Raw genomic sequence first — 22,840 nt, forward strand, 5'->3', positions numbered from 1 at the left:
TCCTCACCCCTCACACGGCAGTTCAGACCAGGAATAACGTTCAGGTCTGGGGTCTTCCCATTCTTCATTGGGCCCTTCCATTGTCTCTAGGCAGGTCCTTTATTTTCTTGTCTCTAAGGCTGCAGCTTCTTTACTACTGGCTTGAACTGACTCTGGAGCCTCCTTGTACTTGACTAAGTAAAAGTTCAGCATACCTAGGTGAAGGTTCACAGCTTGTGGCCTAAGGCCTCAGCAAATGTAGCTACTAACATTAAGCAAGTTACTCTAAACCAGTTCTATGTAAGTAGTATACCAAGTCGTACCACGCTGGCCAAGGACCTGGCTTGTTCTCACAAGCTGGAGCTCCAGCCCTGCGCCCTATGCTGCGCCCTTGCAAAAGACGTCTCCAAAAGCACAGCAGTGGTGGGCTGCCTTCCCCAGGGCTTGGGCATTTTTTGGAAAGACACACTGCTTCTTAAAATAACCTTAGAAAATAGCAAGAATGTTCCAGACCTGTAGAATGGCTGAGGTCAGAAGGGGAGTGAGAACCTTGCTACAAGATGCACAGCTGGCAAGGAGAGAACTCACCGGGGTTCATGCCCTTCTGTTTCCCCTAAGTGAGGAGATGTATGCTGCACCCCTGTTCACATAGTGCTGTCCCCAAATGTTTGACACACCCGGTGGAAACACTTTTTGTGACCTCAGATGTCACAAATCAGTCACACAATTTTTCTCTGACAGTGTGGTGGTGCTAAATTTTTTTAATTGCTTTTATTCTCTAGAAAATAGGTTGCTAAGGTTTGGGATGGGACAACAAAACAGTTCTGGTTTGTCAGAAATACTTGAATTTTGCCAGAGGGAATGTGTTTATACTTGCTTGCATGTTTCAAACTAACATTTCCATTGCATGGGTATTTATCCCTCAGTGGCTTTGAACTTCAGAACTAGTGAAGTATGGCATATGAACATTTAGATGAAAAAAAAGTACTCTCACCTGAGTGCAGCTGGATGCAGCAGAGCTATGCCAGTGAGACACAGCTGGGTATCTGAGTTATGGCATCCATAATTTATATAAAGACTGTAGGATCCCACCTCTGGATGCGTGTAGCGTGTAGATGCTACAGGGCATGCATATAACAGCTGAGGCTTTAAAGGTATTGATCTGCACTCCTGCCATTGCTATTGCAACACAACGGTCTGAATCTGAGACACGTCGAGCCTGTTTAATAATTGACTAGATACACCACAGCCCACAATACATATTTCTCTGTCACCTCCCAGCGGGCATTTACTTTAAAAATATATGTATCATCCATGTCTGTTCTTTTCTAGGGCCTATTCCTAAATATTTCTCCCTATATAAGCCAAATGCCCTTGGCCAGAAGTTGCTCACCCTTGTGTTTGTGTTTAACTTTGATTTGTTTTCCCAATGGATAGTGGCAGGGGGTCTTTTACAACCAGCCTGGGGGTCCAGCTGGTGGGGGAGCCCCAGAGATGCTGAGCAGTAGAGGTGCCTTTGCTGCATCACAGCCCAGCTCAATTGCTGATGGTTCAGGAGATGTGTTGTGGTTTAGACTTCAGTAATAAAAGTTTCATTTCCATTTTGCTAACTCTTGGAAATTATTATGAGCCTTGTTACTTTAGTCCGCTGGTACTTCAGGGGAGCACATTAGCCACAGTGTACTCAGCCTCCCGTCCAGGTTGTGATGTGAGCATCTGTCACCTTCACAGCCCAAACTGTTACTCTGCAGCATTTAACTCACTATCCAGTCAATGGCACCCATGAGTTTATTCAACCTTGACAGTGAAATGATGGTTCTCCAGATGAAGAAAAGAAGAGCACAGACTACTGCTCTGGAAATGCATTTTAAATTACAGATACTCTGTCCTCAGGCTTGGGATATATACAATTTTGAAAATGTTTTTTAATTTAGGAATCTTAATAAGCAAAGTGATATTTTGCTTCCAAAAAGCAAAGAAGAGAAGAAGAAAATAAATTGGTTTATTTTTACTTGTATTTTCCTGTTGTCTATATGAACAAAGGAATAAGAAGAGTTGTTACCTTTTCACAAGTTGCTTAAAAAAGAAGAAAAACTACGATCTGTAGAATACTTCAAATTGTACATAAATAAAAGGAAAACAAGATGCAGTTCTCTACTAATACTACTTGTACATGTTACCCAAGTGCTGTAATTGTCACAAAGACATTTTATCTGTGGTCCTGAGTAGGCACAGAGAGGGAGAGCCAAAGAAGCCCACCTCCTCCGATATGTGCTTTTAGAAGCACTTGAGAATCTTGTCAAACTCAGTTTTCAGTCAGGAGAGGTTAGCTGGTCAACTAAACCAGAACATACTATTGCCTTACGAAAGTGGGAATATTCTATGGGACTTACTATACCTTAGCCTAATAAGCTTCATCCTATGGGATTTTTGTTTTTTATTTTATGTATATTTATGTATAGATACAATACATATATTTAGACATCTATTGTCTATGCATTTATATATAAAAGCATACACATAATATTTTATGTTTTTATTTTTATATACATACAGGTAACTTGCCTGTATGTATGTATACACATATATAGCGAAGTACTGTTATTTTGTTGGTATGACTGACACTTTTAATACCTCCTTTAGTGATTCTCACATGAGTTCCTCAAGGATAATGGACCCTAAGATGCGAGAGACTGAAGGAGATGGAGAGGACAATTCAGGTAGAATTGCTCCCTTTCTCAGTGAATGAAAAGTGCTGTGACTTCTTGAGCTTCAATGTCTTTGCTGTATCATAGAAGTGAATGTTTGTTTAGAGAATGCATTCTCCCCTTCTCTCTTCCTCTCTCCAAGAGCTGTTATATTTAGACATTTTCAGAGGCTTGAAATAAGATTTTTTGTGGCATCTTGTGACCAACTTAACTTTTCTACCCAACAAAATCCAACAATAAGTGAAATCCTGACAGGGATGCCTCGCAGTGCTGTCATGCCAACCTGTATGGGGCAGGTACCAGTTGTTGGGATGCCTTGTGCAAAATGCTGAGTCATTTTAAGAAATTTCCTTCACAGAGCTTGCAGCTGATCCCAACTTAGGTTTTCCTCACTGAGCAGACTAGCATTGCTTTTCAAGATTATTGCTTGATTTCTGGTTTAATACTTTGTGATCCATCACATCTTGTAATTAGCATTCAGAATATTCTGGGATGTATTATAAAATTCACATTTTAAAGCATTAGTCTCCCAACACTGTGTATTCCACCTGTGTAAGCCTTTTCTACATTTAAATTGGTTTTGGAAACACAATCCTTATCATCACTGTTTAGCTTGCTGAACAAAGGCAGTGGGTTTCCAAGCTGTAATTTCTTCTCTGTATCCCAGGCTGTTAATACCAAAGTTTTTCTTCACAGTCTAATTATCTCAAGAGGCAAGTAGAAACTCTATTAGGAAAGATTTTACACTATAGGTTATTTCTTATGTATCATAAACATTACAGTCCATTCTCCAAGGTAATAGTAATTTCATGCTATCAATATAGTCTTGAAAGACATTAATGCAAGAGGAGACAGTGTGGCATTTTCCAGGAAAAAAATCCACTTACGCAGAAATTATGGAAGAACTATTATTGTTCAACAATTCACACATGCTGCTGGTTGCATCTTTTTTACTTCACTTTTTTTCTTCACTTAGGAAAGAAAAAATCAAAGTTCAAATCTTTCAAAAAGTTTTTTGGTAAAAAGAAAAGGAAAGAGACATCATCTTCTGGGAGCAGCAGTCTGAAGTTATTCCAGTCAACAAGTGATGTTGCAGCCTCTCACAACATGCATGTTAATTATGATTCTGAAGATGAACTTGAGTAAGTCTTTGGACTCTGGCTGGTAAACAAATACAGAACTGCTACAATGTTTGTAGATTAAAGATACCCCAAAATTGCCTCCTCCTTTTGTTCACAATGCTGCATTCTCAAACAGTTGCCTTTTTCAGAAAAGTACAGATTAAAATGGCAGATGCAAGGGAATTGGATGGAGTGCAGCGAGAAATAATAACTAAAAAAGCTTTCAGTTAATCATAAATAAGCCTTGGGTTATTGTTTCAAAACAATGTAATTTCCATCTTCAAGAATGAATTAGGTACTTATCTTATATCTTACCGGGATTGTCTTATGCCCCTAAGATGTAATTCCTAAGGACTGTTAAAGAAATTTAGGTGCCCTACCATTTACACAAGGTTTTGAAAGCAAGGGAGGGATAAGGGGTTGACTGCAATTGAAATCAGTAGGAACCAGAGGCTGTGAAGCCTTTATTTCCTCTGTATGCATGGGGTTCGTCTGACCAGAGGACAAATGTCTGCATCTGAGTTAGTCACTGGCTGCCTTTTATAATCAGCAAAGAGAAGCTGACTTTACTAAGAAAGCGTATATCATTCTTGTGTAGATGTCTGAAGTTGTTCAGCTGAACCAGGCTCCAGAAGTGCTTATTTCTCTGCGCAGAATGTAAACAGGAGCCAGGGGTGACCAGCTCTGATGCAGATACCTGTGGTTTAATGTCTGAAGCTAGACCAGGTGCATCCCAGCCTGTGTTATTTGTCTGCCTCTGAAAATCCTGTCTTCGTTCAGGCACTGCTAAAAATGTTACCCACTACTGAAAGGTAACCATGAGAAACCCAGACTAAAGTTCAGATGTGTTCCTGGATGGAGAGGTGGGCTGAAGAGCCCCTTGGCTGCCTAAAAAGCAAGTCCTTGCATGGTCGAATGTTGTGTCTATCAGAACAAGCCTCCTGGTCCTCAAGCAGGAGATGCTGCTGGGCCGAGGGAGGGGAAAGGCACACCGTCCCGGCCAGCTAAAACGGCGTTATACCACGCGGCCACCAGGCAGCGCCAAATCACCAAAAGAAATGATTAACAATTTTTTTGTGTGTCTTTTCTGGCATTGGCAACATTAATATTAGTCCAGCTTGAAGCCCCAGAAGTTCCTGGCTGCCAGCATCAGGTCTAACAGTGGGCTGTAGTGGTGTTGTTGTTCGACAACGTATTTCGAAGGCATGGATGGTCAGTTTTTCTTTCCCTTGTGTACAACTCAACAAGGCCATATCCAAGTGGGTACAATCTTTGGCTGGTTTGGCCATGTTCCTCTGCCATGACTTGCAGGGTCGTTACATTTTTGTTTCTTAATATTTGTTCAGACAGACAGAGACCAGGATATTCCTTAAATAGAAGGAAAATTAATTTGAGCACTCATAATCTGAGCAGACATCTAGGGTACCTCCGCTACGCATTCGGGAGGTATGTGTCTGCTAGAAAGAGAAAGCAAGGGTAGCACGCCGGGATAAATGTGCACATGTGACAACACCGCTTATCTGGCCACCGCTGCAGTCTTTGTAAAATGTTGGTGTGTGGAGCAGCCATTGTAGCCCTGGCTGGCAGTTACTTTTCAAATTGGTATAGATCTGTCTGACCTTGGATGCATTGCAGAGATCACATTTTCACTTAGATAAATTGTTCTTCTAATGTCTCTAATGCATTAAGCAGAAGCAGCAGGCTTTCCTTCCTTCTGCAGCAGAAATACGGATCAACTTTTTCCTGTTATTGTTTTATCAAATATATTTATAGCAGCCATTACGAGGAAAATGTTACTTTCTGCAATGTTTGTTTATGTTCCTGAATGTGCCCGTGACAGTATCTAAGATCCAAAAATACACAGTTCTCCTTTTTTTTTTTTTTTTTTTTTTTTTTTCTGTAGAATGTCTGCTAACTTGATAGTTACATGAGCCCAAGCAATTCTGTGCTCTGTACTCTGGTTTGACATTTCATAGCTGTCTTACTTAAAAAATTTAAAAGAAGGGAAACCTAGAAGAAATGCCATGTACACACGTTTCTGGTCCCTACTTAGTTAGGCTATGAGCTGAGCTGAGGAATATGCTGAGGAAAATGAGCACAAGAGACCCCCTAGCCCCTAGCTGTCTGTCCATGGGTCTCCTGTACCATCCCCATGAGGAAACAAGGTGTTCATGCCCCATGTGTAACATTTGCAAAGAAAGTTACATACTGCATGCATCAAAAGTAGGAGACAGACTATGAGAGAAGCTACCCATAAAGCATCACCTGCTTCCTTTCACTAGTCCACAAAGAGTCTCCATGAAAAATGTGTCCCCCAGGCCCATAAGAGAAACTCCCAAGCATCTTGATATACAGCACAGGACTTTGTAAGGATTTATGCAAATTATTCTGAGAGAACTGTATTGCCTGAAATGTTATTGTTAATGACCTGTACGGCAGAAATACATTAAATGCTGTACCCTGCCTAAATAGTAAAAAGTACTTAGTCTTTCTATGGTAATGGTCAGTCATTTGCAAGACGCATTGTTACATTAGCAAGAAGTTAGTGTCCATCTCAGGTACAGGCTCATTTATGTGAACTGCCTTCATTTTGCACGTGGGCTTGCCTGCGACAATGTCATGCCACCCAGCTGCTGGCTTCCAGCCAAGGGGCAGTAGCTTTTCCGTAAGATATAATTCAGTTGCTGGGGTTAAAGTGTCTTTAACTTTGATTCAGTTTGTTAACGTGACAGATAACAGCATCTGCAAATTTTTGTTTGGTTTTAGAAGGTGTTACCTAGATTAGCCTGAATGACTGTATTGTATTCATGGAGAAGTCTGGAATCTTGTGTGTAATACACGTTGGCAAAGCTATGTCCCACTCCACGTTCAACACACCACCTGAGTTAAGAGTAAGAGAACTGGGAAAAAAAATCTGTATATTTTCACTCATTCATTATATTATTCTAGGATACATAAAGGCATTATGGGAAGCAGAGCTTTGTCACATGATAGCATTTTCATCCCTGAGACTGGGCAAGAGCCTGCAAGGCCAGTAAGAGTGTTTTCTCAAGAAAATGTTTCTGATCGGATTAGAGCTTTACAGGTAATTTACACAACATAATTTTTTCAAATGCAAGAGGTGGAATGTCTTTCCAGGCTTGATTTTTCGGGATAATACTTGCAGTTGAACATTTGGTTAGTAAGTAGCATCTGTCTGCAGCTTACATTAAATGTTGCATTTGTTAATTAGACAGCAGTGTCATATCTTGGTTCTACTTAAATAATAGTTGAAAAATGGGTTGGTTGTTTGGCTCCCTAAGAGAACATCTAAAGTGAGATGTCTATGCTCTGGATCATTCAATTGTGAATTTAAAATAAAGGTAACTCATTGACCTGAGCTAAAAGATGTACTGGGGAAACCTCCATCGCTATCACATGCTAATGTATTTTATGCCACACTGAAGTTGAAACTCCAGCCTACCATGAAATTGGGACCTCCACCTCCATTTGGACTTCATGCAAAGCGAACAGAGGATGCTGGGACTAGTTCTGAAGATGATGGATTACCCAGGAGCCCTCCAGAAATGTCTTTGCTCAATGAAAACTTAAATTCAGGCACAACAACAAGAGTGAGTTGTTCTAGTGTTGACAAAAATCAGTGTTTAATGACTTATTTTACCTATGTGTGGAAGGTAGAATAAATTATTTGGTTTGCTATATGTATCACTACTTTATCTCTGAACGATTCAGAAATACTTTACTCAAAATGGGAAAATGCTATCTCTCTGTGTAAACAGCTACTTAGATTCCCTGTTCCTGTTAAAATATAACATACCAGAAAATGCAGAACTAGGAAGAAGAGGATGTGCTTGTGTGCATGCATGGGAATGTTGGGGGTTTTTTAGGGACTACAGAGAGCTACCAGGCATTAAAAAAAGGCTGAAAAATCTGTATTCCCCCTTGAATGTCCTGATAAGAGCTTCTTTAATGTTTTTCTAGGATGTCACTGGAAAGAGAAACATAGAAGAATTTGAAACTGTTTTTTCTTTTAAAATGATAGTTTTGTTACACGTTATTTCATTCTTTATCTGCATGTCTTACACTTTATGTTTGCAGTGTCCTTGCTAATCTTTAAGACTATAGAGAAAAACAACTTGCATTGTCAGTATCTGTGTGCACTTTGTGTAGATCGTTTCTGTGAGTATATCCACCTCGTTTGTCATCTTTTACTGAATCTCTTCCTCATTCCATTCCACAGTTCTCTGACTCTCACAAGCACCTTAGCTCTTTGAGTTTAGCTGGAACAGGCAGTGAAGAAGAAGAACAGGTAACTTCTGCCAAATGTCTTAAGGGCCAAGCAATTATGCGTAGTAGTTTTTTAAAGAAATGTAAGACATAAATATTATTTTGTTGCCTGTCTGCTGCAAAAAACAACCTTGTATGTATGTAATTGCATGCCTGTCTGTTTGCTGTGCTTTTTTAATGCCTGTCCATCAAACATAAAGTTATCATTATTTATCAACATAATTCTGATGCCAAGTAATCTCCTGATGATAATAATTAAGCCCTCTAGAATACCTCATATCCTTTAGCAAACTTTATAGACGTGATTTAATCTCTAAGCACAACCAACCAGATTTTGACACTGAAACAGTATCCCTGTTTTTTTAAAGATGGGAAATTGCAGTAAAGGCTGCTTGGGTTACATGCATAGGGTAAAGGGAGGAAGCTTGCTGAGGAGCTGCGAACAAAATGTAGATCCTCTGAAATCTGCCCAGACCCTTGCTTTAAGTACAAAGTTACCTCGCACTGATACAGAAAGTGTTTGCCTGAGGATAGTGGCTGGCATTGCTGCTTGGGAGTCTGAGGTTCAGCCTTCAGTCGGGTTCTGTCTGTGAATTTTGCTGAAGTGATGTTTTCAGGACTCGAGTACAGGCAAATAGATGGCTTGTTTCAATCAGCAGCCAGCAGTTCTGGCTGATTAAAGGGCGGTTTTGAAGGGCTCTGAAGAGGTCCTTTTAGTTGTCCGCAGCTGGAGTCATGGTGGAAACAACACAGGGGGTAAAGGGAAAAGCGTTTTCTAGAAATAGGAGGAGGGGTGGAGGGGAATTGCAGAAAGGAAATAGAGAAGCTAGTCCTGAGCTGACTCTTCCGTGGTAATTATGCAAAATGTATTTCAAGACCAGCTGCAGCAGGGCTCAGCAAAGATTTCTGGCCACACTTGCAAGATTCCACATGAAGCTGTTTGAAAAACTGCTTCTATGCAGTGAAACTTTTAGTATTTTTCAAGAAAAACAACACAACACATGAAGAAGGTATTTCTTGAAAACAGACTCGCTGTAAATTTGTTCAGTCCGGATGCATATTTGCTAAAGGAGGATTTATGTCTCCCTGTTGTTCCATTAACATCACTCTCTGACTCACTTGCTGACTCCTGAGACGTGGTGGTGACTGTGCAGTTGCTCAGCTTTTTCCACGTGCCCCATCATTTAGCTCAGAGCTCTCTTCATCCCAGTCCAGCTTCATGGTGCAGCCAGGAAGTATCCCCATCAGAAAGCTTTCCTCCCAGTCTGCGGCGTCTACTGCCTGGCATTTTGGAGAGATTAGCCCTGCTTCTAGAAGTCACAGGAGACCAGCTCACAGGGCTGAGGAGTTTTGCACCATGCAACCCTGATGTTTTGGGCAGCAGTGACACCTTGCTGTGTCTTGGAAGCTTTCCTGGATCGAAGAAGGGAGAAAAGGATTGTGACTATCCTACCTGGGCTTTGGGGATGGGGCTCCCTCATGGCACCACTCCTTGTGCCGCCCAGCACAACCAGCTGAAGGAGAACTGAGCCATGTGTACGTGAGATTTGGAGAAAGGGATCTGCCAGCCATCCCCTCCTCCAGCAGGCTTTGCCAGAGCCAGACTTCGCAGGGCAGGCAAATTCTGCAGTGGCTCAGAGCTGGCATTCACTCAGGCTGCTGAAATTTCAGTAACAAACCAGATTCTTGATTTCCCAGTGTAACGGCCGACACTGAGCGTTGCCAATGGGAAGACACGCGAAGTTCTCGAGGAAAAGCAGAAGCCAGAAGAAAGGCAGGCAAATAATGACGTGCCTTGAAAGAGAACATGTGCCGCGTCTTTATCGTGGAGCTGAAATGTCAAATTATTCACTGTAGGTGCTAATGTATAATGCAGCCACGTACCGTTTGTTGAACATTAGTCATGTTTAAGTACTAGACCGCAGGTATTGTAGAGTGAAAATTAATGACAGCATCCATTATTCAGCATGGCTAAGCTACTTTTTTTTTCTTAAATAGAAAGCATGATTGGAAACTGTGGATCCTGCCTCCATTAAAATCAATGGGAGTTTTCCCCTGGCCATTGGGGAAGCTGTAGCGGGCCCTCACTACGCTACGGAGTATCTTTTGGCTGCAGTGAATAATGCAGAATTCTACTTGCAGAAAATGCTGATGCTTTTTGCCTCCCTAAATAAAACGGAACACTACCCCACTCTCCCATCCAATCCCCTCAGTAACATACCATTTCCAGAGAAAGAAGCAGAAAGAAGGCGGCAGCATGACAAAGGAGGAAAGGTCCTCTAATGAAATTAACGGGAATTTCAAGCCTACAAAGGGAGTGCTGTCACAAGTTGTCGGGGTGATGTTAATGCCATGACAGATAATTTGGAAATATTACTTTGTCTGTTTACAAAAACTGAATCTGAGAGACATGAAGAACCCTTTTTAGAGTATTTTTTCAGTCTTGTTTTCGCATCAGGCCTGGGACTAGGGTAGTTTCTGGTGAAGTGCACAGGCAAGCTGGATTTCAGCTTCAACAAAGTATTGCACCCCTTGCAGCATTCAGAAGTTGTTTCTGGATGGGTTATTGGCCTCTAGTAGGAATTGTCCATAATTTCCTTCCCCAGGGTAGTCTACAAATGAAATTTTACATTTCAGGTAAACTCCCTGGTTATTTTGCAGATACAAATGCATGAGGAAAAAACACAAACTGACTTAACTGTCATGCCACTGATGTTTGATTCTCTTGTCTTTAGGAGGGTATTGTAGAGTTGGAAGGGACCTGATGACATGTAGGAAGCTAGAGGTGCTGCCATCCAGCCTAACTGTGGGTGGGAGCCTAGACACAGATGCTGGAGGACAGACCCAGAAAAGATATTGGCCCTTTGGGTTCTGTAACCGAGTACTCTTTGCAAATCTTTCTTCTAAAACATGCTGGCCATGTATTTGTGTGCTTTAGATCTTCTAGTTAAATGTGACTTAGTCCTTCCCATTGGGCAGTGTACCACGATATTCAAGCAGCTGAACATGCAGAACTGCTAACACCGCTAGTCCACATGCAGCATTAGGAAATGCAATGCATTTTAAAGAGATGCAGAAAAGGAAAAGAGGCAACCTTAAAGTGCCAATAAACATGGGCTTTTATTTGTAGAATTGTTATTTTTGTGTCTTTATTTCTTTGTTTGATTCTTTGTTTGGGAATTATTTTTTTTTCCAGGTTACATTGGGTTCTTCTTCTAGATCTCACTTTACAGACGATCAGCTGTTCCCTAGGCATGGAAGTGCCGGAACTGGAGCTCCCCAGATATCTGACAGTGCCATCTCACCTGGAGTTGATTTTGACTCTCCACCTGAGCTTTCCTCTTGCCTGGATAATTCTGCTGCTAAACATAAGCTTTTAATAAAACCCCGGAACCAGAGATCCAGTAAAATAAGAAGATTTTCTCAGGTACTTGTGAAAATAAACAGTGTCACCTTTGACACAAAACTAGGAATTTCTTACTGGACTTTGTATTTCAAACTCAGATATGATAAGGAAAGCCAGATCGTGACATGGATATTTCATTGGGTTTTAATAGCTGTTATTTGATGAGGCTATGTATCTGGAGTAGACATGTGGAACAGATTAAATATTACGAGTTTACTTGTGAATTCTTGATGCAGCAGTTTATGTAACAATTACTTCTTAAATTTACCACGCAATACAATTTAGTGTCTTGTTTGTGATGCAGAAGTTGGGGCTGACTGCTTCATTACTTACTTAAAAAATCTTTTAAGAAAGTGTGATGATCAACTTGTGTACTTTTCCTAGTCTGTAGGATCCTGTAACATCTTGAGTCTTTGAGAGGCAATTCGTGGAGCTGTTTTAACTTTCCAAATATAATTGGACTTATATTTTCAAAAAGTACAGAAAGAATAAGTTGTGACCTATTAATTTGAGCCAGTTTCTGTACATTAGGACTGTTCTGAATTCAGACCTCTCCCTGCCCCAAAACTTGTAAACCCTTTATGTACACTACTGAGACTTACAATAAGTCTCCACAGAAAACAAAAAAAAAAGGTGCACACAATTAAAAAAACCTATTAAAAATTGTATACTATTTAAAAAGCTATTGCTTTTTAAACCATCCTTTTAAAACACCATTTATCTGATTCTTTGTAATATCTTATGGAGGGCATGGCTTATCTTTTCCTCTTTCCCTCCTGTTTTTAGAACTAAAGTTTCCAGCTCTTACTACTGTATTTGCACTTTATCGTTTGTGGTTTCTTTCAATGTTTTAGATACATTAAAGCCATTAAATTGGCTTGCTTATCACCAGGAATATTATTCCTTCTGTGTCTAAATATTACTTAGCTGATATTCTGTATTGTAAAAAATTGGTGAGCGATCTTTGAGCTCGTTAGAGCACCACTGTGAGCAACACAATGGTGAGGCCACTTATTTAGAAAAGCATACAAAGCAATAACTACTGATCAAACCTTCTCTTCCATTGTAACATTGTTACTGAAATGCAATTGCTTTGTCCAGTCTGCCTGTAAACTGCCAGGTGACCGGGCACTCCTGTTTTTCCATGCAGAGTGTTCACATCTTTTGATAATGCAATTTTTAATATTTTCCTCCCCAACTCTGCCTGTGCACCTTGCTTCTGGCTAAATGTTTCTTCTGCTTTTATGTTCCTGTGTATGTGGATTGTGAACGCAGGTGGCATTGCATCTCTGTCTTTGCAATTGCACTTGCAAAACAAGAAGTTGGAAGAACCTTAAAAGTGTCTTCAGAGTGCAAGTTTTGTGTTCTTAGAATTAGGGCCTACCTCCAAAATATGTATTTACCCAACAAACCACAGTGAATCCATGAGCTAATGCAGGCACCATATGAAAAGGCATATTCAGCAGCTTAATAATGTGCTTTCAAATAATCCTGTATATTTTTCCAGCCCCTACCTGAAGCTGAATCATAAGACCTCACAGATAACTACATATGCATTTATAAACTTTTATCAAATCGTCTAACTCTCGAAAGAAACAGAAGACTTTCACACAAAGGAGGCAAGGTTGTAGTGCTGTATGGCAGTGGGATTAGACAGAAGACTGCCATATGGGGGTAAATACTCAGCTGGCATAGAGTGTCATAACCGGGTGGATTTGTTAGGCTTTTGCCCTTCCTTCTATGTACCGTTCCTTCTTCAGAGTCATACTTTAGGAAGAATGGGTTGTTTTATTTTTAATGCTAGTATGGAGTAGCAAAATACAAAGGGACAGATTTTTCTCTTTCAAGTGCTGCTTTTTGCCTAAGAGCAACACAACATAGCCAGTATGCTCTGGGGAATCAAGTGCCAAGGACAGTCCAATGGCCATTGTTTTGATGAACTTCCCATCTACAAAGGCATGAAAGCACTAGTTGTGCAGAAAGACGCATCACTCATTGCTTTTATGTTCATTAAATACATTATTCCAGGATCTGCTTAGATAAAAAAGCATCCATTATGTAGGTTAAGAAAACAGCAAGCTCAGTATTGGTGGCAAGTATTGCTTTCCTCTGTAAGTTCTTAACTGTAATGAGTAAGAAAAAAAGTGAATCTGTACATGGTGATGGGGCTTTCTGAATTTCTTTCTTACAGAGGACCCAGTCTGAATCTCTGACTGATTTGAGCTGTACCCCAGAAGAAGAAGAGGATGATGAAAAGGAGATACAGACAGACTTGCCAGATGCTGTATTCAAACCCAGCAATCAAGAACTGCCATGTGGCACAGCTGCAGCGCAGGATGTGGCTTCCTGGCCGAAGCCCAGAATGCCTGAGGACTTTCCCCCTGCTTTGAGACCAGTGATGACTCAGCCTGCTTCTGAGCCTGCTGTTGTACAGGAAGCCCTGCTACCAGAGAATAAACCGGAGGGCTGCCAGCCAGCACTGGAAGCAACGTGTGTGAAGCCTGAGTCCTCGATGGTGTTCGAAGGCAAAGACTCCACAACTTCTTCCTACTCCAGTCCAGACAGAGAAGTACAAAAGCAAAAAGATTCCTCAGAAACACTGGTTCTGTTGTCTGGGGATATGAGCAACGTGTCAATCGATATTTTAAATGAAGAAAATAAGGAGCCTCCTACCGTGTTTTCAGTACATAAAATACCATCCGAAGAAGATATTTCAGTTAGTAAGAATAGTATTATTTGCTTGGAAGGCTCTGGAGAAAATATACAGACGGATGATCAAGTACCTGTGGAAATGCCCTGTAATAAAGAGGCAAAGAAAGAGGTTGCTCTGTTGTCAGAATCCAGCAAGCAACTTTCCATAGGTCCTTTTCAGCCCGCAGACTCGTTCCATGTTTCACATCCTGCTTCCTCAACAGGGATGGGATCATCTGCTTCCTGCTTTCTAGACAAAACAAAGACTGCACAAGGGGCAGCTGCTTCTGGTAAGGAGAACAGTCAGTCACTGATCCACAAGGAGGAACTTTTGGAGAAGAAAGCTGAAAAAGCAGCCAGTGAACTCCATGCCCTGAGAAAATTTTCTGTTTCCTCTGCACGGGAGAGACCAAGGACCAGAAGCCTACACTTCCCAGAAAGATCAGAGCTGGGAAGCCCATTAAATACCAGATTCCTCCTGTCCAAAGAAAAAGTCTCCTCGAAAAATGCGAAGTGGAAAGAAGACTTGCAGAAGGGATCAGATCTGGAGGAGGAAAAAAATAGCAACAAAAAGCAGACTTTGCTGCCAGAGTCTGACTCTGAGAACACAGGGCGACCTACAGAAATTTTGGCTGGCTTTGTTTCTCTGGCTGTTGATGCGGTGCCAGTGCCAGGCGATTCTTTGGTGGTTTCTCAGAGTCAGCTAAGCTGTGAAGATGCAAGTCCTTTCCAAGTGAAACTCAGATCCACCTCACTGTCTTTGAAATATCGAGAGAACTCGTCACCAGAATCAAAAGGGATTAAAAGATACAGTGCAGAGTTTAATTTAGAAAATGAAGGATTGGCTTCCTTTCCAAAAGGTGATAAGGCACAGATCAAAAAAACAGCCGATATAAATATTGGTGGTTCTTTAAATGAAAAGATCAAACCCAAAGCGAAGTCCTCTGAACAGCTTAGTAGCAAACCTCCGTTGCCCAGAAAGCCAGCCTTGCAAAACATAACCGTTCCAAATACTGCTGCAAACAAGGAGAAGCAGGACAAAGATATTCACTCTCCTGAATCCAGGAATGAAGATAGAGACTTGGAGAAAAAGTCACATCCTTGTAAAGTGCCTGGTAAGACTCCCAAAACTTTATCAAGTTACCTTCACTCGCAAGGAATGACCTTAGTTCTGAGAGAGCGTGAGGGAGGCCTGTCGTGTCATCACGACACTGGTGAGCGTGAGCTGATGGCTCTGCCTTCAGTGATGTGGCTCCCTGATTCTCCCTTGCTGAAAATATTATCAGAAGGACAGCAGGGAAGAAGCAGCAGACAGAATAAGATATTTTTGCCTGGGATTTTTGCATTTCAGGGCATTGTTTAAAGGATGTTCAAAGTGACACTCAGAAAATAAAGTGCATTAGCAAGTATTGTGAAACAGACTTATCAAGGCACTAAATGACCCCCTTTAGTGCTGCTGTATGGCAATTCAAAAGCCAGGAGCACATATTAAGTGCAGTGTCCTGCTGACTCAGACCTCTAGACCTTCTTTTTCACCATGGCATTGAGGCAGAAATACCAATAACTGCATGGCATGATCAACGTGCCATTTATTTATTATCGCCTGTGAGCTTTACTTATTCATCTATCCATCTTTATTATTACTCATTCCTTGTTTAAAAACAAAAATTAACTACCCTGCAGATTCTTGGGAGTTTAAAGCCAAGAGAGATTGTAAGATCATGTCTACTGAAGGTTGTTAAATTTCACCACGTTGTCTGTATCATATAATTGGGTTAGAGTTAAAAAAAAAAAGAAAGCAGTCCTCTGGAGACTAATATATTGTGGGTTACAGGCAGAGAACAAAAAGTGGCACCGCTGTCTGAGGTCTTTGCAGTGACAGTAAACAAGTTAGGTGAGGCATGCTTAAGCAATTCTAGAAGGAAACCTCTGCTCTTCACTTCGGAGAACAGCCAAGAGAGGGTAAAATAACTTCTAGGTCTTCTGATATGTGGAAGAAACTTCTTCCCTGCCCTGAAGCTGTCTGGTCATGGGTTTGATGTTAAGAATGTGAGGAGGGGATGCTGACTAAGCAAATGAAAAGGTTTCTTTGTGCTATTGCAGAGCTCCTTCCTCTCTGGTTGCTTTTCTCTGGTTGGGGTCAGTCTCTGAGTTTCTGAGTGGACAAACACCAAGCCAGAAGAAGACCTCAAGACATAGCAGGCCGGTTGTCCTGTAGGGTGACAAAAGCCTCTTTCTGGCCCCAGAGGCAACCTGCTGATCCCCTGGGTGACAGCTGATTCCATTTGTCGTCTGCTGCAGCATTGCACGTGTTTTTTCAAGGCTCTGACCATGTTTACTGTTTCCTGCTCTCCCAGCAGCCATGTAGGAGGGAATTCATCAGGTCCTGGCCTCCACGACCAGACGAGGCTCCCATGGCCATCCAGCCAGGGCATCCTCACACCCCATGGGCAAGAGACTCTCCCTTTGTATAAACCCAGCACTCCCTTTAAAGGCATTTTCCCCTCTGCCCTACCCTGAGGAGTAGTTGATTATTTGTAATGACACTCAAATCTCTGATTGACTGAGATTTTGGGGAGGGTCATACTGGGAACAAGTGAGGAGGAGACCTGGCATGGTAGGGTTGGTCTGGCAGAGGACAGAGGAAAGCAGCCAGAGTACCTGCACACAGCATTTTTTCCCATACCTTTTGCTGAGTGCTCCTGCACACAGCATTTTTTCCCATACCTTTTGCTGAGTCCCAGGGTCCCTGCAGCGGCAGTGAGCGCTGGAGAAAGGAGAAGGGGTAGAAATGGAGCCAGGGAGCATGTTTCTTCTCCAGACTTCTCCTCTGGGTCCTCAGCCCTAAGATGAAGGAGGCTCCTGCCCCCAGGCTCAGGACTGTCCTCTGCAAAATAGGGTCTGTGGGTGAGAGCCATGCCCCAATCCCCCTGGCAAGGATGCACACACCTGGAATTTGAACTTGGGGCTGCAGGTTGAGGAGCCCTGTTCGGACGTGTTCCTCTCCACCTGACAGTATTAAGCGAAATCCGTACGGCCTGGGGTTGTTTAACATGGTGGTTGAGATTGGTCTGTGATGGTCATTAGTCTTCATCCTTATCTACTGCCCCACTGATCTTACTCTATCACCTTAAGCAAAGCTGCTACGGTTTTCCATGTATTTCCAGCTTTGAATTGCTTGGTGATGGGTTCTGATATGTAGGCATGCCAAGACTCAGAAGGAGTTTAATTCTAAATTCAAAGCAGTCTGCTCCAAACTGACCTGAGGTCTTTCCTACCCCACTGCAGACCTTTCTCCTTAGACATCTGACCAAGCACCTCCTTGCGCTAAGCTGCCACATCAGCCTGAGCTGGCTGCTTGAAGTCGCAAGTGAACGAGTTGTGCCCATCTCCTCTGATTGCCCTGGCGCCACACCAGCCTTGCTGGGGGAATTTGCACAGGGACCCCAGAAGTGACACCCCTCCACGAGACACAGGAGAGCCATGGGATACAATGAGGGCTTAGCAGGGCAGTGCCCCTGCCCAAGCATCATTTTAAGCTCTTTGAAATGTTTGCCTCAGCCCAGTGAGTCAGGAGCATGGGTTGCAACGGCAAGCAAGAGAAATCTGATAAGGATGATCGGCATGGTCCTTCGCGGATTGCGTGGCTTACCAGCCATCTCTGGCCCCCTGATCTGCTGGGGCACCCACTTCTTTTTTTTTCCATCCAAGTGCCCTTAATGCTTGCACCCAGCCCTCTTCTAGTCCTTGAGTTTATCAGCCCTGTTGAAGAGCTGTGGTCACCATCGGGAGACACGTTATGCTGTCAGGGAGTTTATTCCCACTGTGTGTTAGGAAATCCCTGTGCTGAACACGAAGACAAGCTGTGAAATGGTGATGTAAGGAGGTGCAGTTCCCTTCTCACGTACACTCATCTCAAAAAAGTGAAGTTTGCTGCGTCATGGGGTGAGCAGGAACAATTTGGTTCATTCAGTTCCATTTTTAGCTTTTCAGTTCTTCTGATACCAAAGGCAACAGGAGGGCTGGTGGGATGCTGGTTTACCACCCTGGGCAAAAGCAGCGCTCCTGCTCTCCACAGTTTTCTGGGGAACTAGCAGGGGATCGCTTGGCCTCTGTCAGGCTGCAAGGTGGGTCTTTAATGGCTGTGTGAAATTAGTCACCCCAGGAGGAGTAATTGTTAAGTTTCTGGAGCTAAAGGCACAAGCCTTTGCAAGAACTAAAAGTTTGAGCTGTGTTGTTTGGGGTCGATACACTTTGCTATATAAAGGGCAGGAACAATTAACATATGCTAACAGGTTATTACAAGAGCAAAACCATAAGCAATACCCGTGTGAATGTGCATATTAAGATATGGAAAAGTCAGTGACTGAGGAGCTGTAGTAGCGAGACATGCTCTAACAGACAAATGGAGCTCAGGGAGGGGGGGTGAACTTAACAGTGAATGAAATTGGTGTGTATTGTCTGGCAAATAGAGGCTCTGAAATGACAAGAAAATTGTTTCTCTCTACATAAAAAGGACATTGCTTTAATGCTGTCCTGGCTACAGCTGAAAAGAAAGCTGTCTTTCTTCTTTTTTTTTTTTTCTTTTTTTTTTTTTTTTTTCCCCAAAAGAAGTTTCTTTTTGGGTTGTGTCAGGCTATTCCGCGACATGGCTGTTTTCTTGCAGCAAAATAGACATTGATGCAAACATAGCAGTTTCTTGTGTAAAAAGACTCTCCTGGCATCAGCGGTATAGATCTAGCCAAAAGTCAAATGCCTCGCAGAGCGCCTTAGGGAAGAAAGAAATGTTGGAAATACCTAGTAAATCTTTTAGAATAGCTTTGTCTGAGATTAAGGAATTGGGTGTGTACACTGACACGAATGCGTGTCGTGTTTTAATAAACAAAGGGAAATATGTAGGCCAGGATATACTAAATGCCATATGCGTTTGTAAAGCCCTTCTTAAAATAACTGGTGTTCTATAAATGAGCAAAGATACAACCGTGTGGAATTAAATACACATGCATAAGCTGTGTTATAAAACAATGACACTGTTGTATATAGGAGGTGTTATCTCCCTGTGTAAAGTTGTTTGGATTAGTTTTGAGTATGTTTGCTTTTAAAATACAGAGGGAATTCACAAGTTAGCTTTGCTTGCTGTTAGAGGTATGACTTTCGAAAGGCTCTAACGTTCTGACTCTGACCTTTCACCTGCACAGATGTACGGCAAGAGTAACCACTCTTTGCAGTCCTTGCAGGCATAAGATGTTAATTTTCAGGCGTGAGATTAAAATGTTACAAACAGCCTCTGCTATATTTTGTGCACACAAAGGATTTTAGATTTAAAGAAAACGGGTACAATATCTGAGGCCATGTCTGTAAAGAAAAAAAAAATCAATCCCTAAATCTCAGTGTTACGTTTATGTCTTTGCTGTGGTTATTCATGTAAGCAGCACACACACCCCCAGGTAAGCTTGAATACACTGAGTATATCTGTCTGTCAATAGACAGAAATAGGTATGTATTTCTTTTTCACTTTCTCTGTGTGTGTATAAACCAATGCACAATAAATCATAGATCTCCTTTTTTACATTAAGATTGATGTTTTATCTTCATCTTATTGTTCACACAACCAATCTGACACACATTACAGGATAATATTAAACGATCAATGAGAAGCGTACACATTCATTTGCACAATATGTAGGCAGAGGAAATTTCATCTCTGAGAAAAATAAAAGCCAGCTGCTTTAGTAAGATACTGAAGGGAACATATACCGGCGTACCCCCTCATAGGGCTCCAGCAGGGAAGCTCCCCTCCTCGGGGACCGCTGAGGCAGGCAGCCCTGCCGCTGTCAGAGCGCAGGTGGTTCTGCTCTGTGGGAGGGAGTTGGGAAGGTGGCTGTGGTTCACTTGGCTTTGGGGATTATCCTCAGCGGCCAGTCGGGAAGCTGTGGAAGTGATGAAGAACGCAGACAGGGCAGCTGGTCTTGTGACTGTCCCTGTGTGTTTGGTGGCTGTGGGAAAGACGCGAGGGGAGGGCTTCAGCAGCCTCTGGGTGTGGGTTCAAGCAGCAGCAGAACACCTCAGCAGCCTACATTAAATGCTAGTTTTAATCCTCGGTGACATTATGCACAGAGTGGTTTGACGGCTTGACAAGCTCTGACCTGGTATCTTCCCATTGTTGGTGACTTATCCCAAGGGGAAGAATGGGCTCACTTGTCTTTTAAAAAGCCTGAGGCCAAGCCAGCTCCCAGGAAACCCAAGGAAAGATGCAATCACGAGGTTAAAACTGTGAGCAAACAAGAGACAAATTGCTGCCAGCAATATCCTTTATTAGCTCTTGAAGTTATTAAGTAATGAGTTGAATAGCATATTGTCTAAAATAACATGTTGTAATAAAAACTGAAGAATATGATTCATATTTTCGTTTTATTCAGAAAATCTCCTGAGTGTAATGTGGAAGCAAGAGGCTCAGCCCTGCTTCACTGGAGGAGAAGTCGAATATGAGGCATTTGTGGTGGCTGTGGCCAGTTGGAGTCACACATCTTCCGGCAGAGAATGCCACTGCTTGCATTTTGTATTGCGTTGTCTCCCTAAAAGTGGCATCTACCAGCAGGGAACTGTTGTACTAGCTGCTGTGCATTGTGACCTGCAGCAGAAGCAGGAATTAGATTGTGCTTTTGAGTACTTCTGGTTCCATTCTGGCTATCTGCTTCCTTAAACATGCCGTGCTTTGCCATGTGGTGAACCATAAGAGCACACAGAGTACCCTGTGACCGGGTGAGATAAGACAGGGAGGGCTTGTTCAAGGTGATCAGTCAGTCACTGAACTGGGAGGGATGTGCAAGCAGCACTTCTCTTGTGAACAGTTGCTTCCTCAGAAAGCTTTTGGCCTCTTGGTGCCCCTCAGAGTCTCAGATCACCTTAAACTGCCGATTCCCTTCATCGTACTGTCTCCTGGATTACTTCACCACCTTTCATCCTTTTGGCTGGAACCACGGTGCATGCATAGTGCCAAGAAACCACCTCTAGTTGGAGGTGGGAAGATGTAAAGGACCTCTGGGCAATGGGAAAGATAATTAATAGTGAATATGCCTCTTCTATCCCCTACAGTAATTCTGGCTGACAGAGGAGGTACCGAATCGTGCCCGAGTTGCATCTGAAGTTGTTTTTGCTGAAGAGAAGGCATTTCCCCTGCCTTGCCTGCCTGCCTGGCCTCTCCAGCAAAGTCTCTCACAGAAACGAGGGCAGAATGTAACTGCTTCAAGAAACAGGAAAGCCCCTTCCAGAAGCAGATCAGCTCTTGATCCTCTGTAGGTGATACTGTTCTGCTGCCCTAAGTCAGGCCTGTACAGATACTTATAAAATCTTTAAGATGATGGTAAAGAACTTTTGTTCCTTACTATCACGGGGGCATTTTGATACCATCTTATGGGGCGATACTTGGCTGTAGTTTGGCTGCCTTCTAATTGGCATGACTAGGATGTCTGGTGTCTCATCAGGGAGAATTGTCTGAAGAGCAAGAGTGCTTGGTGCCTTCATTGGAGTATCTGCCTTATGAAAAGCGTTGTTATAACAGCAGCCTCCAGACATACCGCTGCGGGACTGGGCACCCTGTTGTGCTAGGCAATGCACATTGAAATAGCAGAAAGATGAATCTGCAATCCATGAGGGTGACAAACAGGAGCACAGGTAGCAGTAAGACCGTTACATGTAGTGCAGCAAATAGAGCTGGGCCATAGCAGTCATTTTGTCAGTATTGATTGCATGGGGCGAGCAGAGGAAGAACAACGAGCAGTTCAGTTGGTGTTTACAAAAACTCCTGTGGTGCGGCAGGGAAAATGGGACAAAACACAATGGGACAAAACACAAAAGGTGATTTTGAATCAGAGACTAAGATGTACATCACTAGCAGCATCACAGCAGAAGCCAGGTTCCCAGTATCATCAGAAAGCTGGTGGGTGGATTGAAAAGGGCCTTCACTGTAAAGACATGGGTGGTTTTGAGCACCAAGACATTACAAGCAGTGAAGGAAGGTAAAAAAGGTGGTTGAAAAGAATGCGTGTGGTGGCGTGTCTTGTCTGTAGCTGTACAGTCAGAGAAGAGACCCAGTCTTCTCTGGGCTGAGAAGAGGTCGGTACATGGTGGAGAAGGGGAATGTTTCTTGGGATGGAGCTACAGGATGAGTCCAGCAGGGCACAGGGAGGCTTCAGTGCGGAATTATCTTCATAATACTGAGTGTAACTGTTGGATGGTTGTTCATTACAGGATGCTAGGAAAATGAGTTTACTAATTTGGGTAGAAAGTAACCGAAGTGAAAAGCTACTTTATGTACCGAGCTCTGAGGAACGCTAGACATCACCGTCACCTTCAGCAGTGGCAGTCCACCTGTGTACCACAGTAGTGCTTTGGGAACTGATGGAGCGTGGCACCTGGTTTTACTGGGCAAGGCACTAAGAAGTCCTGCCCAAATTGCTCACAACCTAAAAAGGTGTAGAAGGGTTCAAGGGCATGGCCTACAGGCAAAGGAGGGGATGTGATGGCAGGTACATTAGCAGGCATCACATCAATTCAACTGTGTGGGTTTACTTATGAAGATCCTAATGAAGTTTGTAATAAAATACTTCAGAAAAGTTGGGCTCGTAGTCCTTGAGCTGCTAGTGGTT

At 42.6% G+C, this 22,840-nt stretch overlaps 1 protein-coding gene across 1 annotated transcript in view; it reads left to right on the forward strand.

Annotated features, from left to right (window-relative positions):
- Positions 1 to 2,628: 2,628 nt before the first annotated feature.
- The window catches only part of CRACDL (CRACD like), a 28,209-nt gene continuing 7,997 nt past the window's right edge, over positions 2,629 to 22,840 (forward strand). The window contains exons 1-7 of the mRNA XM_040584765.1: positions 2,629 to 2,699; positions 3,664 to 3,829; positions 6,758 to 6,893; positions 7,255 to 7,419; positions 8,049 to 8,117; positions 11,292 to 11,522; positions 13,693 to 15,307. Coding sequence (XP_040440699.1) covers positions 2,633 to 2,699; positions 3,664 to 3,829; positions 6,758 to 6,893; positions 7,255 to 7,419; positions 8,049 to 8,117; positions 11,292 to 11,522; positions 13,693 to 15,307 — 2,449 coding nt within the window. The 5' untranslated portion in view covers positions 2,629 to 2,632. The remainder of the gene's footprint in view (positions 2,700 to 3,663; positions 3,830 to 6,757; positions 6,894 to 7,254; positions 7,420 to 8,048; positions 8,118 to 11,291; positions 11,523 to 13,692; positions 15,308 to 22,840) is intronic.

The sequence above is a fragment of the Falco naumanni genome, chromosome 2, assembly GCF_017639655.2.
Source record: "Falco naumanni isolate bFalNau1 chromosome 2, bFalNau1.pat, whole genome shotgun sequence".
Classification (NCBI taxonomy): domain Eukaryota; kingdom Metazoa; phylum Chordata; class Aves; order Falconiformes; family Falconidae; genus Falco; species Falco naumanni.